The 17,660-nt window shown below is 39.5% G+C and overlaps 1 protein-coding gene across 4 annotated transcripts in view; it reads right to left on the reverse strand.

Moving 5' to 3' along the window:
- Nucleotides 1–17,660, reverse strand: part of NDEL1 (nudE neurodevelopment protein 1 like 1) — a 60,288-nt gene that overhangs the window by 5,715 nt on the left and 36,913 nt on the right. For all 4 annotated transcript variants that reach the window (XM_037028099.1, XM_037028101.1, XM_037028098.1 and 1 more), the window contains exons 4-8: nucleotides 16,936–17,084; nucleotides 15,072–15,208; nucleotides 9,911–10,084; nucleotides 5,774–5,865; nucleotides 1,559–1,710 (exon numbers count right to left, since the gene is read on the reverse strand). In XM_037028099.1, coding sequence (XP_036883994.1) covers nucleotides 1,559–1,710; nucleotides 5,774–5,865; nucleotides 9,911–10,084; nucleotides 15,072–15,208; nucleotides 16,936–17,084 — 704 coding nt within the window. The remainder of the gene's footprint in view (nucleotides 1–1,558; nucleotides 1,711–5,773; nucleotides 5,866–9,910; nucleotides 10,085–15,071; nucleotides 15,209–16,935; nucleotides 17,085–17,660) is intronic.

A 17,660-nucleotide genomic window follows, 5' to 3' on the forward strand; every position in this document is an offset into this window, starting at 1 on the left:
GGTTGCAGGAAAAAATAATTCGGCATTATTTCTAACACTTGGGAAGACTACCCTTAAATTTTCCCCATATTGTTTGAGGTAAATGGCAGTTTTAGTGCCAAATACCTGTTAATTCCCTTTACTATTATAGTAGAAAATGAGCATCTCTCAAGGTTGACTAAAACTCCTAAATCTGAGCAAAATTAATTTTATACTTACTCCCCCTAAGGGATCCCAATGGTCAGAATAAAGTTCTGATTTATATATTGATGTTTTAAAATGTGCTCCTTAATGAAATGTGTATACTTCAAGGTTTAATTATCTAAAGGAAGAGAAGCCAAAACACTCCACTCCACAAGGACAGACATAGGAAGCTTTTTAGAGCGGACTGGGTACCAAATCAGGTCCTCCATAAACATGCCACAGTTTTTGAGGAAAGCAGAACATACAAGCTCCTTTAAGAAACTGTGACAATTTTCAGAGTTGCGTCTGTATTGCTATCACAGACCAAGAATGAGCAGCTTCTATGACTCTAAACAAAGACAGGGGCAGGGTCCCCAGGCCTCAGGCTCTGTCCTAATAGCAGCTGCCTTCCTTCCGTAGTGGTCAGCATGCCCAGGCCGCAGGTCTAACTAGTTACCTAAGTTAAGGCACGCCCACAGAGGAGTATAACCATGCAATGTTTTATTTTTTTTTTAAATTGAGGTAGGACAATATCGACTGACATAAAAAGATATTGGCAATATAAATCATGATAGGCATGTTGTAGAACAATATTTGAAGTATAATCCCATAAATTTCTAAAAGCATAAAGATACATAAAAATATGATTTTTACATGCTTAGAAATAAGCATAAGGATACAAAAAAAGTGTGAAAACAAAAAACACTTTTTACTTCATATACTCCTGCTGAAACAAACTGAAATTTGTTTGTATTAAGAATATATCACTGCTTCAATGTTAGGACACTTTTTAAAATTCTCAATTCCTCAAAAACCATCTTTACATCATGCAAAAGTTGTATCTCCTAAGCTATATTTGATCCAGTGGTCTTATATCTTTCTGAAATCTTCAGGCAGAAGGTTTGTTGCAGGCTTGCACATATACATAATTATAGTGTTTTCTTCTACCCTTAACCATCACAGGGAAGCAAAAGTAGGTTTAGAGTTGTGCATACGTGAAACACAGTTTATTCTTGAATTATTTATTATTGTATTATTTTCCATACAAACAACTATAAACCTACTTTTGCCCCAGCCTGTATTTGCTAGGAACGTCTTCTAAACACCTTGAGAACAAGGAATGTGTCAAAGGCGTCTGCAAGCCCCAGAGCCCTGCACTGCGATCTTTCAAGAGTCTGCTTCCAAGGACAGAAGTTTCAGAGTCAGAGTTACCAGGGCAACAGACTCCACGGGGACCAGAAGACAACAGATTTCATGTCCCCTAAGACTTGAATGATAACAGACTTCAGGTAAACTTTTCAAATTGTGTTTACCTTTTCAGAGCTTCAACAAGCTCACTTAATAAATGTGTAACTTTACCACTCAAAAAAAAAGATTTAAAATTCCCAAGACTTACCCTTTGTCGAAGAATGACGTATGCCCTGATCTAGAGAACTTTGTGCCGTTGCTATTCATCACCCCACAGTTAACATTCCCTGACATATAGGATTTCCGTGATGCTTGGTCCTTTGCAAAATTCCTGCAAGCTGCTAATTTGGATTCTAAAGCCTACAGAGGGGAGAAAGAATGATTTGGTTGTCAAAACAGTACCTGCATATAAAAATACGCATTTCACACCATCTCTATTTCAAGACTCAAACGTTACTCTTTCAGTTGATAATGGTGGCTACTTAAGCTAGAATCAATCACCTTTTTAGTAGGAAAAGGAAATGTTTATGCTGACTCCCTTTCTAATGAGCTCAGAATAGTTTACTTGTTCTTATTCCTCTCTGTATTACTGAGGGACACTTGGTAACCCTCGCTCATATAAGAAAACCATGGCATAAGCAGGCAGAGACCGGACCCCAGGTCTCTTGACCCCATCCGTGGTGCCTGTCTGAGTTGCGCAGTTAGTTGGCTAGCTGGGGTAGGGGGCAGGGTGAGTGTGGGTGTGGAAGGAGGCTATTTGGCAAGCAAACACGAAAAAGAATGCAAATATATCACTTGAGAATTCTTTAAAGCAGCCAATTCTTCCTATAGCATTTCAGGTTAGTTATTTCTAATGCATTTGAATGGATAAGAGCATTTACAATACCTCATGTAAGGTTAAGAGTTATTCTATTTCTTAAAACACAGTGTAGTGCCTAACTGATACCCACTGTCTACAATTAAGTCATTCACCTAAAAATGACACCAGGCCTTCAGCACTTACCTCTAAACTGGGTGCCCTTCTTAGTACCTATCACCACAATGCCTGGCCAGTGCCAGGCTCTACGAACAGATGCCATGAAGAAGACAGGAGGACCTCATCTATTTCCATCACACACAGACACCACCAACTCCCCTTTCCCATAAACAAAGTCAAATCCCTCTCCCTGCCAAAAAAAAAAAAAAACAGGCAAAAAATAGCCTATTTCTATTATTCGTGACACCAAGGGATTAGGAATAAGATTTACATAAGCATTATTTCAGCAACTTGTTGTATGAACACATACACAGTAAAAATTGAGAGCCATATATGCCCTATGCTCAAGACACTCTTTCATTCAAATATGTACTGAGCATCAATTATGTAGCTGGCACTCACTGCATCTGAGACACCCAAGTACAAGTACTGGGTCTGGCCCTCAAGAGAAAAAAGTGGTCTAGAAATCAAGATTTAAAAGTATCTGCACCAGGCCCTGGCTGGTGTCGCTCAGTGGATTGAGCGCAGGCCTGCCTACCAAAGCATCGCTGGTTTGATTCCCAGTCAGGCACATTCCTGAGTTGTGTAGGCCACATCCCCAGTATGGGGTGTGCTAGAGGCAACCACACATTGATGTTTCACTCCCTCTCTTTCTCCCTCCCCTCCCCATCTCTCAAAAATAAATAAGTAAAAGCTTTAAAAGATATCTGCACCAGGTAGTAGGCAAAATCATAGTTGCAAAGATGAGGAAATCAAAGACAGAGCTCTGAATAAAATTAAGGCAGAATAAGACCCAACAAGATGGCAGAGGAACGGGCAGGAAGACAGGAAGCAGACATGACATGGCATCAGAGGAACAGAGGAAAGAAAGCATCCCCCACCCCATCTCACCCCCTAAAATTGGTGTTGAGTATTTCAAATAAAATCAGGACAAAACTGCATCGTCTGCACCGAGATCATCAACGAGCAACTTGAGTGGGGAGAGCAGGGAGAGAGACTAGGACGTCTGGAGAAGAGCACACGCAGTCACCGATGTTCAATGGAGACGTGCTTTCAAAAAGCTTGGCTGGCAAAGTAAGAAAGGAAACAAGATGATGGCTAAAGAAAGATGGAGGGTAAAAGGGAAGAAGACCTGCTTTTACTTTTGCATTCTAAGATAAAAAAAGTATATAATATGTACTACAGAAATATCACACACAAATATTAACATATATGGAATAGAAAGCTAAAGATCCAGGAGACACGAGGATGAGAAGTCTAGAAGGAATGGGATCCAAAGCACAAAAGGACAAAATTAGCAATGGGCAGGAATGATACTTTCACTACTGAATAAAAAGGAAGAACAGCTACAGAGGTAATAAATAATAAGAGAATAAAAGAAGGAAAAAGAAGCAAACAAAACTTGAAATCAGATGACCTTGACTCCTTGGTGGAAGATGGTGCAAAAGTAGGGAGACTTCTAGGTAGCTCTAGTCAATGGGCAAAGGAGTGCAAAGACGTAAGAAAGCAAATAGTCATAAAAGTACGCAGTAGCTGGAGAGAAGCAGACCAAAGTTTTGATGACATCTTAAGACAGGCTGTCAGGTGAATAGGTAGACCATGCAAGGACTCCAAGTTCAACTTTCATGCACCATTTCTGAATAGTTTACTTATTGGCACTAAAGCAAAATAAATACGAACAAAGAAAGACGACAACTTGGGGTTCCAGAGCAGGCAGCACCAACCCAAGAGCACACAAGGAAGAGAAATCCAAAGGTGACAGTGGCGCTGCAGCTCGACAAGCGTATCAGTGTTCGGCACAGAGAGTGAATAAGAAGCTGGAAGGTATGAGATATTGCAAAGAGTTTATTTTTTCTATCCACAAAAAACTGGAACACTAGGAAAAGAAGAAAAAGGCTTACAAGTCAGCTCTGGCACAATACAAAACCCTGTCATGATTCTGAGTAAATGACAAAGAACAAAATGCTTGACCTATCTGCTGAACAGCACATATAAAATGACCCAAGAGGCCAGCTCCTCCTCTGTGATTTAGCAGGAATACGTACATGGGCATATTATAGATGCTGCTGACTACTTTCCGGTCTTCAGAAACAACCAATGAAGAATCCAAGAAGGTAGAGAGAGAGACACACAGTAAAGAATTGAGATATAATCTAACAAATTCATAAACATATGTTTCATATTTAAAATTATTTTAAAAAACCTAACAAGACAAAAAATAAAAAATTGGGAGGATGTGAGTTAAATTCATCTTTTTGCTTAAAACTGATAAGTCAAAATACAGAAAAATAAACACATTACTTCAAGTTATAGAAATAAATACTATAACTCTTACACCAAATGGGATAAAAACTACTCTATGTACTCTGAGAGACTTGTGCACATTACTCTTTACAGTAACTTTAAAATGTAGTTTAGAGTTAATCTGATGATTAAAAATAATTCTATAAGCCAGAAAAGGTAAACAAGAGACCTGCATCCTGGCCTCTCATTTCGTCATAGAAAATATAATGCAACTTCTTTTTTCAAAAAGTGTCTCACAAAAAAATAAGTGAAAGGGTACTGGACGGAGGGAAGTCGCAGGGGTAGATTATCCAAAAGAGAGCTTAAAGTCATGAGGGAAGTAAAAGGGGAAATAACTAACACTAACTTTATAGTGGCTTAAATCCAAACAGTTATATTAACATTATTGTTTCCAGTGATCTGGATGAAGGAAAGGAGAAGTCCAATTTCTTGACTGATCCAGATGGCGGGTCTCTCCTCCAAGGCCAAAAACACCGTGAGCAACAGTAACAAAGCAGGCAATCTGCGGGATCACGAACGAACAGGAACAAAGCAAGAGCAAGAGACTGCTACGAAAAACAGAGTACTACTCTCGCAATGAGGTTGAAGAGTATTATTACACAGAGTAAAACACTGAATAAGCAGAAAAACAAGTTTAATGTTTCAAAAGCCAAACTGTTCTGGAACACAAGTCGGAGCCAAGGAGATGGCACTGAAGTTGAGGTGGCCAAGGAGCAGGCAGATGCCACAAAGAGCAGCAAGTCACACCCCAGGTGGTGCCAAAGGCCTACAGAGAAAAACGTCAGGGATAACCAGGGGGGTGGGTGACAACAGCAAAGGACAGAATGAGAAGGAGGTAGAAGACCCACAGCAGGAAGTGAAAAAAAATGAAGGACTCGCGGCCTTACAGAAAGAGCCATGGGGGAACACGAAGAATGCCCAGGGGACACTCAGGAGCTCAGCGCACTGGGGCTTCTGCAGAGATACGCCCTGGAGAAGTCTATCTGGCCCCGCCTCTGCTGGTCACTGGATGCTTCGGCTTCTCAGCTTAATCACAGCCTTTATGACAGAAAGGCACCCTTTTTTCTTCCCTCACTTCAAATTAAGTAATAATCCAATACCTTGGCAACTGTAACGCCTAGTGATAAATAACTGAATGCTTACCCCCACTTTCCGTAAGAGATCCCCCACAATGTTTAGTGCTGATATCCTAGCTGAAGGAGTTAGTGGACTGGTACCAAAACCATTTGGTATAGCTAGAGAGAGATAAAACACAGGTGATTATTATACATGCAATTTGGGTTTCGTTGTTATTACAAAGCAGTATACACTCAATGTCAACACTCAATATCGTATTCTAAACTTCAGATAAAGTATAAAGTGGGCATACCATGCTTAACTATTCATCCAATTGATGGATGTTTAAATTACATACAAGTCTACATCATTGTAATGCTAAAAAGATATATATCCTTAAAACATCCAGACAAGTATTTCTGAAGAAGAGACCCCTAAAAAATAGGACTGCAGGGTCAGAGGACACAATACACGTGTTTTGCTTACCCTAACAAATACCGACCGCCAGAATGATCTCTACAAAGGTTATGTCAATATCAGCAATTTGTATGGTGGTGTTCTCAATAATACTGGACTTTTTTTTTTTTGCAAAATTTGACAGTCACTTTGTTTAAATTTTTATTTCCTTAATAACTAGTCATTTGAATCTCTTCTGGAAATCATCTGTTTTAACCTTCGCATTTGTTTCTACTGGGTTCTTTCCTTTAATCAATTTGCGAGGGCACAATACATTACAGATATTCGCCCTTTCTCTTATGTATTTATGTATGCATGTATGTATGTATGTACGTAGGTATGTATTTCTCAGTGTGACATTTATCTTTAAACTTTGTGTTTTGGGAAGGAAGCCTTTGGCTCTTTCATCTCAATATTATAAAAAAGGTTCCTCATATTTTCTCCTAATGGCTTCCTAAAATTTTTTTACACTTAGATCATTTAACTCATCAAATATTTTCATATTTTTCCTCCAAATGAAGCCAACTGTCCGAATACTACTTACTGAAAAAAAAACTTATCTGAAATGTCACTAAAACCATATACTGAGTTCCCTATGTATTTCAAGTTCCATTAAATTATTAGTCTACCCCAGCAGAGAGATGCTGCTTTAGTTATTAGTGTTAAAATAAATTTTGGCATGTTGAAGGACAATGCCTCTTCCCATTATCAACCTATTTTAAACTTTTCTTGGTTATTCTTACACATTTATTTTTCCAGACTAACTTCAAAATCAACTTGACAACTTAAAAAATCCTGTGGAGATTTTTATTAAAAATTTAAATAAGCAATTGATCTGGGGAGAATGGATACCACAACAAAATTAAGTCTTCCCACTCAGAACCATGGCATTGAGCATGGCATTTTTCATGCTCTTTGTCCACACCCCTCAGCAAAGGTTTTCAACTGTGCACGTTTGACTTATTTTTGAGATAATATAGCATAATGGTTAAGAGAGCGAGTGAAACTGCTAGATACAAATCACTGCCATTTAACAACTGTGTCACCTTTGAGTAAGTTACCCATACACAAAAGAAGCTAATGATTAATTTACTTCATAAAGTTGTTGTGAAGTTTAAATTAGTTGACCTACTTTTAAAATGCCTAGCATAGTAAGTACTCAATAAACGTTGGCTATTCTTTTTTTACATTTTCTACAGAATACAAGTAGGCACATAAAATGTTTTGTGCAGCTGCTGCGGTTGTTTACTGTCCTCGTCCTCTAGAATGTAAACTCATTGAAAACAGGGACTTTGTCCTACTCCCCGCTATACTCCCAGCATCTAGAATAACACACAGACCCTGGCTGGTGTGGCTCAGTGGACTGATCACTGGCCTGTGAACCAGAGGGTCACTGATTCGATTCCCAGTCAGGGCACATGCCTGGGTTACAGGCCAGGTCCCTAGTTGGGGGCCTGTGAGAGGCAACCACACATTGATGTTTCTCTCCCTCTCTTTCTCTCTCTCATCCCCTCTGAATAAAAATAAATAAATAAAATCTTAGAGAGAAAAAAACGAGTAACGCACAGCATACAATAGCTGTACTTCCCTTGGCAGGGATTTCTGGATCTCAGTTCTCCCCATTCTCCTAAAATTTCATACTTTAGGTATTAAACCCGTGTTTTATGGTGAACTGCATTAATACAATGCCATTAAAGACAGACCATCCACAGAGATCAGCTCTTCCACCTTTCCACTGATTTCTCTGACCTGCTGCTCCGATGTCTGTGTTGGCCTCCTTGTCACAAAACTGCAGTGACCCAGCATACAGCAGCTCAGGTTAGTAAAAGTTTATGCTGTCAGTTCCAGTCCAAAACTGTGTCTATCTGGACAAATATTACTGCCATAGGGTTTACTATCTTAATCCTGTGCTGGACTAAGCTCCATGTCCTCCTGACACTCCCCACCCCAAGTTCTTGCATGAAAACTCTAACGAGCTATGAAAGAATGTACATCTCCCTCTGGAGTTACCTTAATTTAAGCTCCTGACTACTCTGATTAGTGCTCAAATAAAGAATTTTCCGAAATAATCTTCAGAATTCTAATTAGCAACATAAAAGCAAAGCTTTGTTAATTCTTAAATGTTAGCAATTCTGAGGGCCTCAAATACACAAGGACTGTTCCAAAAAATGAACAGTGAAAGCTTCTGACGACTGCTATAATCCACGCACTCCAGCTTCCTATTGACTATTTGGCGTTTTCACACACCTTATCCAATTTTATCTCACAACAAGGAGAAAACAGGATGAATTCTCTATTCAAGGGCTACTGAGCAAGTGAGATGTGACTAATGCAACCAAAAACTAATTTTTTTAATTTTTTTAAAATTTGTCTTTAGAGGGGAAGAGAAGGAGGGAGAGAGAGATGTCAATGTATGGTTGCCTCTCGTGTCCCCTGCTGAGAACTGGCCTGCAACCCAGGCATGTGCCCTGGCTGGGAATCGAACCACAATCCTTTGGTTTGCAGGCCCGCGCTCAATCCACTGAGCCACACCAGCCAGGGCCCAAAAACTAATTTTTAAATTTTAATTCATAGCAAATTAGTAAAAATTTCAATTTAAATATTTGCAGGAAGCTGGTGGCTACCATATGGTCAGCACAGACACAGAGAGCATATGCACAGACCGCCTGGGCAGGAAACCTTCTATCACCATGAAGGGAAAGTCCTATGTTTAAAGAGCAGTAGAAAGATGCTTCCATTTGGGGAGAAAAAAGTACAGGGGAGTCGGAGTGGCTGAAGTATGATCCGCAAGCGGCAAAACTAAGTAAATCCGAACTGGGGGTCTAGTCTAAGGGTCTATTCTAGTGACTAAATGGTTTTCCTGCTTATCAAGATTAAAAAAATACATTGGCTGATGGCAAAAGGAATATTCTCTATGAACTACTCAATAGTAACTCTAAATGTCGCTTACGAAAATAGCAGCTACGGAGGCATGTGTTAGAATGCACATGTCTATCTAAGCCAATCTTACTCGAGTCTGGTAACTCGAGTCTCTATATACCCCATGTATAAAGGCTTCTAGTCTCCCCATGATATGTTAAGTGGCAAAAGCAAGAAATAAAACTGTATTTAAACATAGTCCCAAAATGTGTGTGTAACAAAGAGGAGGGCACAAACACAAATAAGCACACACAACAGAAAAAACTCCAGTGTTAAGAGTAGTTAACTTTGCCCTGGCTGGTGTAGCTCAGTGGATTGAGCACGGGCCTGCAAACCAGAGTATTGCGGTTCGATTCCCAGTCAGGGCACATGCCTGGGTTGCAGGCCAGTTCCCAGCAGGGGACTCATTAGAGGCAACCACACATTGATATTTCTCTCCTTCTCTCCTTCCCTTCCCCTCTAAAGATAAATAAATAAAATATTTTTTTAAAAAAAGAGTAGTTAACTTTAAGCAGTAAGATTACAGGTGGTTTTTCTCTTTTATTTTCTGTTTTCAAATTTTTCTACATGAATATACCTTACTGCTATGATTAAAAAATAAACTTTTCTTTAAAACCTTCAACTTCTCAAAATCCCAACTTATTAAGCTACTCATGTCTTAAATGCAGCATCATTCTCGTTTCCTATATCTGAGTGGCCTAGGAAAATAATTCCTTCTCCAATACACAGTGCTAGATTTAACCAGCTTTTAAACTGAAATTATTGCTTAAACCTAGCAACTTCTGCTCCATCAGCAAACCCTCTTAAGGTGATAATCTACCACAGGGTCAAAAAGACAAGATTACAAACCTTTTGGTGAAGGAAAACTGTTCTCTGTTCCTTTTCCAACAGGAGTAGCTGGTAACGAAAGTGAGGCCTGGACAGCAGAATCCGTCTTTTCACAGTCTAGAGTTGGAGAACTGGGGGCTGATTTTCTGGTCACTTCCTGTTGCCTTTCCCGAACGGCTAGTTCTTGTCTTAAATCTGTAAAATGTTGCAAAGAAAGTAATACTCACTAGAGGAAGCAAATACATACAGCAAAGTCACATCTAATGCCATAAAGACATTCTCCCTAAATGATTATTTCTCAAGTATAAATTTTTATTTCTAGAGGAATAAACATGATAACCCTATTGTCTAAATGACCTTTTAGAATTTAAAAATGCTATAACCAAAAAATGCTGTAACCTAAGAGAACAGTTATCTTTGCCCATATACAAAAGGAAACAGAGCAAAGTCTAAAGTGAACATGTATGACACAAAAATGAATGTTTTTTAACAACTCACTTGTTTTTACTTTGAAATGATGTAGTACGGCAATCATTACAAAAATCAATAAAGTGCATTTCTATCATTTTAAATGGGTTGGTACTTTTTATTAATTGTCACCATGAAATATATTGTTTTAGAAAATAAGTCAGAATAGTTGCAATATTTTTCCTGCTTTCAAGGTTGAATTTTCAGCCCAAAATTAATGTATTCTTTTCAGTTATGCAACTGACCTACAGAATACTTGCTCATGATTTTAAAAAAAGGATACAAAGTTATCCCACTTGGGGGTACATATCCAAAAGAATTCAAAACAAGATCTCCAGCCCTGGCTGATGTGGCTTAGTGGACTAAGCGCTGGCCTACAAACCAAATGGTCTCGTTTGATTCCCAGTCAGGGCATGTAAGAGGCAACTACACACTGATGTTTCTCTCCCTCTCTCTCTCGCCCTTCCCCTCTCTCTAAAAATAAGTAGATAAGCATTATTTAAAAAAACAAGCTCTCCAAGAGATATCTGCACATCCATGTTCAATGCAGCATTATTCACAATAGCCAACAGGTGGAAGCAACCCAAGTGTCCACGCACAGATAAATAGATAAAAAAATGTGCTGTACACACACACACACACACACACAGGGGAATATTATTCAGCCTTAAAACAAAAGGAAATTCTGACACATGCCACAATGCAACAAACCTTGATGAACCTTTAGGATATTATGCTAAGTAAAATAAGCCAGTCACAAAAAAACAAGCACTTCAACAGTTTGACTTCACTTATATAAGGTATTTAAAACACAGCAATGAAAAGCAGAATTGTCGTTGCCAGGGATTGGAGAAAAAGGAAAAATGGGGAGTTGTTCCTCAATGGGCACAGTTTCAATTTTGCGACAAAAAAGACTCTAGAAAGCTGTTACATAACAATGTGATGTAGTGAACACTGTTGAATTGTATACTTAAAAATGGTTAAGATGGTAAATTTTATGTTATGTGTTTTTTAGCACAACTGTAAATAAATAAAATACAGTTAATATTTTATACATTATACAAATTATGAGTTCTTCAGATAAAGTTCTCCAAAAAAAGGGCATAAAAAAACTATTTTTAGACATTGGACCAAAAGTTTCACAAGCAGCCCTGGCTGGTGTAGCTCAGTGGATTGAGCGCAGGCCTGCGACTCAGACGATCGCAGTTCGAATCTCAGTCAGGGCACATGCCTGGGTTGCAGGCCAGTTCCCTGCAGGCCAACTCCCAGCAGGGGATACACGAGAGGCAACCATACATTGATGTTTCTCTCCCTCTCTCCTTCCCTTCCCCTCTAAAGATAAATAAAATCTTAAAAAGAAAATAGATCTCGTGTTACATTAAAAAAAAAGTTTCAAAAGCAGTAATCAAACATAAATTTTAAAAAGATACCACTTTCAGCTTTCAAATGAATTTTTAAATAATTTCTAAATCTATTTTTATTATTCACAATGCTAATTACCAGTGTGAGAAGGGCACTCTCAATCACTGCCACAGGGAGTGTAAACATACAAACTTATCTAAAAAGTAATTTAGCAGTGCCTTTTTATATCATTTGCCACTTCTAAGAATTTATTCTAAAGAACTTATCAGGACTTGGCCAAGATGGAGGTGTACGTGGAAACACTGTGCCTCCTCGCACAACCAAAATTAAGGACAACAAAGATTTAAAAACAAAAACACAACCAGAACAGACAGAAAACTGAACTGTACGGAAGTCTGAGAACCATTCATCAAGACCCGTAAGAGGGGTGGAGTCTGCAGCCAGTGGAGAGGGGTTGCAGCAGAAAAAAGTTGTGGCTGGCAAACCTGGGTGCGCAGGCAGCACTGGGCTAGTAGATCCCGGGCGTGGGGATGAAACAAGCAGATCCAGTGAGGCGCGCAAGGCAGCTGGCTGACCACGGACACACATTCGCACGCTGATTAACTAGGCAAAAACAGGCAGCAAGACAGACCATGCAACCCAAGGCCCCAGTGATGGGAAATAAAGCCTAAAAGCACCAAATGAAAACACTTGTGGTGGTTGAGATGCTGGGAGAGACTCCCAGCCTCACAGGAAAGTTTTTTGGAGAGAGCCACAAGGTCCTAGAACGTACACAAGCCCACCCACACAGGAACCAGCACCAGAAGGGCACAATTTGCTTGTGGGAGGTGTCGGAAGGGACTGAAATCCAAGAGAGAATGGAGCAAGCGCCACTGTTCGCTCTCTGACCCCGCCCCCACATACAGCATCACAACCCAGCAACTGGGTTGCCCAGCCCTGGTGAACACCTAAGGCTCTGCCCCTCATACCTAACAGGAGCAATGAGACCAAAAATTATGGCTCAAACAGAAGAACAAATCAAAGCCCCAGAGCCAATACTTTCAAGCAACCAAGAGATAACCAACCTATCAGATGCACAGTTCAAAACACTGGTGATCAGGATGCTCACAGAATTGGTTGATTTTGGTTGCAAATTAGATGAAAAAAATGAAGGCTATACTAAATGAAATGAAGGAAAATGCACAGGGAAACAATAGTGATGGAAAGAAAACTGGGACTCAAATCAATGGAGTGCACCAGAAGGAAGAAAGAAACATCCAAACAGAAAAGAATGAAGAAATAAGAATTCAAAAAAAATGCGGAGAAGCTTAGGAACCTCCAGGACATCTTTAAACGTTCCAACATCCAAATTATAGGAGTACCAGAAGGAGGAAAGGAACAGTAACAAGTGGAAAACTTATTTGAACAAATAAAAAAGAAGAACTTCCCCAGTCTGGCAAAGGAAATAGACTTCCAAGAAGTCCAGGAAGCTCAGAAAGCCCCAAAGAGTCTACGGCCATACCAACCTGAACGCGCCCGATCTCGTCTGATCTCGGAAGCTAAGCAGGGTCGGGCCTGGTTAGTACTTGGATGGGAGAAAGCCCCAAAGAAGGTGGACCCAAGAAGGAACACTCCAAGGCCCACCATAATTACATTACCCAAGATTAAAATGAAGGAGAGAATCCTAGAAGCAGCAAGAGATAAAGGGACAGTCACCTACAAAGGAGTTCCCATCAGACTGTCAGCTGATTTCTCAAAAGAGACCTTGCAGGCAAGAAGGGGCTGAAAAGAAGTATTCCAAGTCATGAAATCCAAAGACCTACAGCCAAGATTGCTCTATCCAGCAAAACTTTCATTTAGAATGGAAGAACAGATACAGTTCTTCTCAGATAAGGTCAAGTTCAAGTTCATTATCATCAAGCCCTTATTATATGAAATGTTAAAGGGACTTATCTAAGAAAAAGAAGATGAAAAATACAAACAGTGAAAGGACAGCAAACTCACAGTCATTAACAACCACACATAAAACAAAAGCAAACTAAGCGGACACCTAAAATAGAAGCAGAGCCACAAAAATGAAGATCACATGGAGGGTTAACAACAGGGGAGTGGGAAGAGGAGAGTGGGGGAGAAGGTACAGAGAATAAGTAGTATAGATGGTGGGGAGAAAATAGACAGGGGGAAGTTAAGAATAGTGTAGGAAATGTAGAAGCTAAAGAACTTATGGCACATGGACATGAACTAAAGGGGGGAATGTGGGTGGGAGAAGGTGTGCAGGGTGGAGGGGAATGAAGCAGGGGAAATGGGATAACTGTAATGGCATGATCAATAAAATATATTATAAAAAAGAAATTATCAAAGATACCCTTAAATATTAAGTACAAGAATCCTATTCACAGTAGTACTTACAGTAAAAAATTAACTACCAATAATAAAGATCCTATAAAATATGTATGGTAAATATCACGCAACATCTTTAAAAACTTGTTTTAAAGGTTTTTTTAGCTATGGCTGGTGTGGTTCAGTGGATTCAGTGCCATTCTGCAAACCAAAGGGTCACTGGTTCAATTCCCAGTCAGGGCACATGCCTGGACTGCAGGCCAGGTCCCCAGCGGGGGGCATGTGAGAGGCAACCACTCATCGATGTTTCTCCTTCTGCCTCCCTTCCCCTCTCTAAATAAATTAAAAAAATCTTTAAAAAGAAAAGATGAAATATTTCTCAAAAAAAAGATTTTTTTAAAGGCATAGATTATATTCACTTTATTAAGTAGTAAAAAAAGACAGAAAATACATATGTATATATAGTGTGGTCCTGATTATATATATATGACAAAAAACACCAAACTGTTACTGGGTTCTTCCAAGATAAATGAATTGGCACTAATTTTTATTTTCTTCTATTATTTTGAATGATAGATACCATGCATTTTTGAAAAAGAGGAAGGAAAGGAGAATTTCAAAGCAAAGTATACATTCACTATATATAATATGTAAATGGCAACATATGTACATGTTATTACGTATATAACAGAATTCTTTAGGTAGAAGCAAAAGGGGGAAAAAAACCTCAAACTAAGCAAGCAGTATGTGCACAATGGTAGCAGTTTGGGCTTTGGAAAACAGACCAGGGTTTGAATCCCAGCTGACAGGCTACAGACTTTGGACAAAATGCATACTTTCTGTGCCTCAGTTTTATGCCTATAAAAGTAGGGATGATAATACCTACCTCCTAGAGATGATGATGCAGGTATTTAGTACTTAGCGTAGTGTCTCACAAAATATATAGACACAGAGCTTTGACAAGTTGATCCTGAAGCTGGCTTAGGGCTCTGGCTGAGAAACAGTAAGGTTTAGTTTAGGTTATAAAGTTTACCTCTTGCTTCATCCTTTAACCTCTGTACGGAGACCAACAAAGATTCCTTCTCATCAAGTTCACTTTCTAAAAATGCATTTCGTTCAATGGCCTGATTTAGCCTTTGTTCGAAGTCTTCCAGTGAAACTATTGTTGCCCTAAAAAAACAATTAGAATCCATGAATTAATATTGTGCAAATAGGTAATAGAAAAGGAAACTGTCAGTTTATCTCATATCACTTCCTGACCTAGTAAGGACGCCTGCCCTAGAAGGCTGCCCAGTTGAAAGAGAATGATCTCGCTCCCTCTGACCTCTCTCTGGTGGCATTTAGGGCCATTAAATATATTCATTTCTCCTAAAGTCCCATCTAAATTCCTTAAAGTTCCTAAAAGGAAAGCCACTTACTGTACTATTTATATCTCCCCACTGGATTTTAAGCAAGAAAATTTTAATCAGGAAAATTTTTCAATAGTTTTTTTAGAGTAGGTAAAAATAAACTAAGGATGTGTTTAAAACACAAAATGCCAGGTCCCACTCCATTTACTTTCTGCCTACCAACCCTTTCTTCTTCCTGTACTTCTCACCTTACTCCTTTATTCAACAAACATTAATGTGTACCTACTATATGCCCACTACCTGCTACAGGTATACTGTAAAGTTCCCTAACCTCAAGTCAGCTCTCATAATGCCACACTGAAGTTTATCACGTCCTGACAACTGTCAAAATCTCTCTCAATTCCTTGTGCTGTCCCCTTCAAAATTCGCCCTGGCTTAAATCTCCACCCCATCACCTGGATTACTCCTATATGGTCGTTACATCTCTTCCTCTCCTTTCCAATTCCTCGGTATTATCTTCTCAAATCACAACTGGCAATCACTCTTCTGTTTAAAAAGTCCTTAAGGAGACCCTCATTGCCTAAAGAATGATATCAAATTCAAACATCACACACAAGGTTCTTCACAACCTTGCCTCAACCAACGTCCATTTACCTCCTGTTTGGCCATGTCTCCGTACATTTCAATCAAAATGAAACATTAATACCTCACACACTTTCCTGCCTCTCTGCCTTTACATCTCCCTCTTCACCTGGTTAATGTCTATTTCTCCTTCTAGGCTCTGCTCCCCAGTTCCCCCAGGGCACTTTAGCTGCTCCCTGCTCTATGCCCCGGAGCAACCCGAACACTCTTTTTACTACAGCTTTTACCACATGGAATGTCCATACCTGTTGCACCCAAGGGCAATGACTAGTTTACCTTTGAATCTTCAACTCTAACAGCACATCAGTCATTTAAAAGTCATTCAAATATTATGGAAAGAACTACCAGACAGTAAAGTAATAGGGATGAAGTGAGAGAAATTAACTTGGAATGGTTAAGAAATAACGAGTTTACAGATATATGAAAGCTTGGCAACAGTAATGGCAACCCACTAATAGTTATTCAGCAAAATCATAATGAAAATAATATTTTGAGAAGATTCATCAGTCAGTATTAAAACAGAAGAGAATAAAAAGAAGTACAAATTTAAAGACAGATTGGCTAGGAAATAACTGCAGAAATCAGGTGTAACATGGGAGGGACCTACAAAAAAGTGTGGTGGTACAGAGAACAGAGAGGGAAAAATAGAGGAATGAAAGAAGCATGTTTTAATGAAAAGCCAGCAAGAACAACAATGGTACATGAAAGAAGGAAAAAGAAAACGGGGGAAAAAAGCTTAGAAGGGCATTCTTGGGGAGATAAAGGTTTCTGATAAGTTTCAATGCAACTGAGTACCAACAGGAAGTGATGTGGGACTAAGACTAGGTAATAGATTGAACTTAAAGATAAGTGCTTTATTTACTGATTGCCAACTCTGGTTACACTAACAAAATGCCCATCATTCACCTTTTTGCTCGCTCAAGGTCATCATTGGCCTGCTCCAACTCTCTCACATACTTATGCAGCTGCTCCTTAATGGCTCGAGTCTGACTTAAATCATCTTCTAACACTGAGACTTGCTTGTAGCTTTGTGCGTACTGATGTTCTAGTTTCTCCTAAAGGCATGAGTATACAAAAAGGTATGTGTCATTAATATACAGTTTTCTATAGTAAAGGATGCAACCCAAGTTAAAGGGGAGGAAAAATCCAAGGAGTTCACCCACGATCCAAGTTGATGGTACTGTATGAGGGTGCAGCCAGGGGGCCCCCAAAAGAAGAATTTTCAATGGGGTCCAGAACTCAGGGTGTCCAGGAAATATTAAAATATAGTATGTCCTCACCCCCACAAGTCTGAGCTGGGGGATGGGATACAGGGAGCAAGGCCATTGAGCTGTTTTTGCATAAGCAACAGTTTCGAAGATAACCTCTAGAATGGTCATTTAATACATCTATAACCTTTAACTGGTTTCATAGATATGTTAAATAGTTGTGGTCATGCTTTGAGCCAGGGAGAAAGGAGTGACTTCCACTCAAGATGTAACTAGGAGGCAACTCCCCAGACGTCGTTATAGCACCTGTGTGAGAGCTTGGAGATGACTGGCTCCACGCCTTGGGGCCACACCTGCCCAGACTCACTATGGCAGCCCAGTAAAGCTGGGAGGATATGGGAGTCCTGGAGGGTGTAGCCAATT

The sequence above is a fragment of the Sturnira hondurensis genome, unplaced genomic scaffold, assembly GCF_014824575.4.
Source record: "Sturnira hondurensis isolate 20B ecotype Veracruz unplaced genomic scaffold, ASM1482457v3 Scaffold0019835, whole genome shotgun sequence".
NCBI lineage: Eukaryota > Metazoa > Chordata > Mammalia > Chiroptera > Phyllostomidae > Sturnira > Sturnira hondurensis.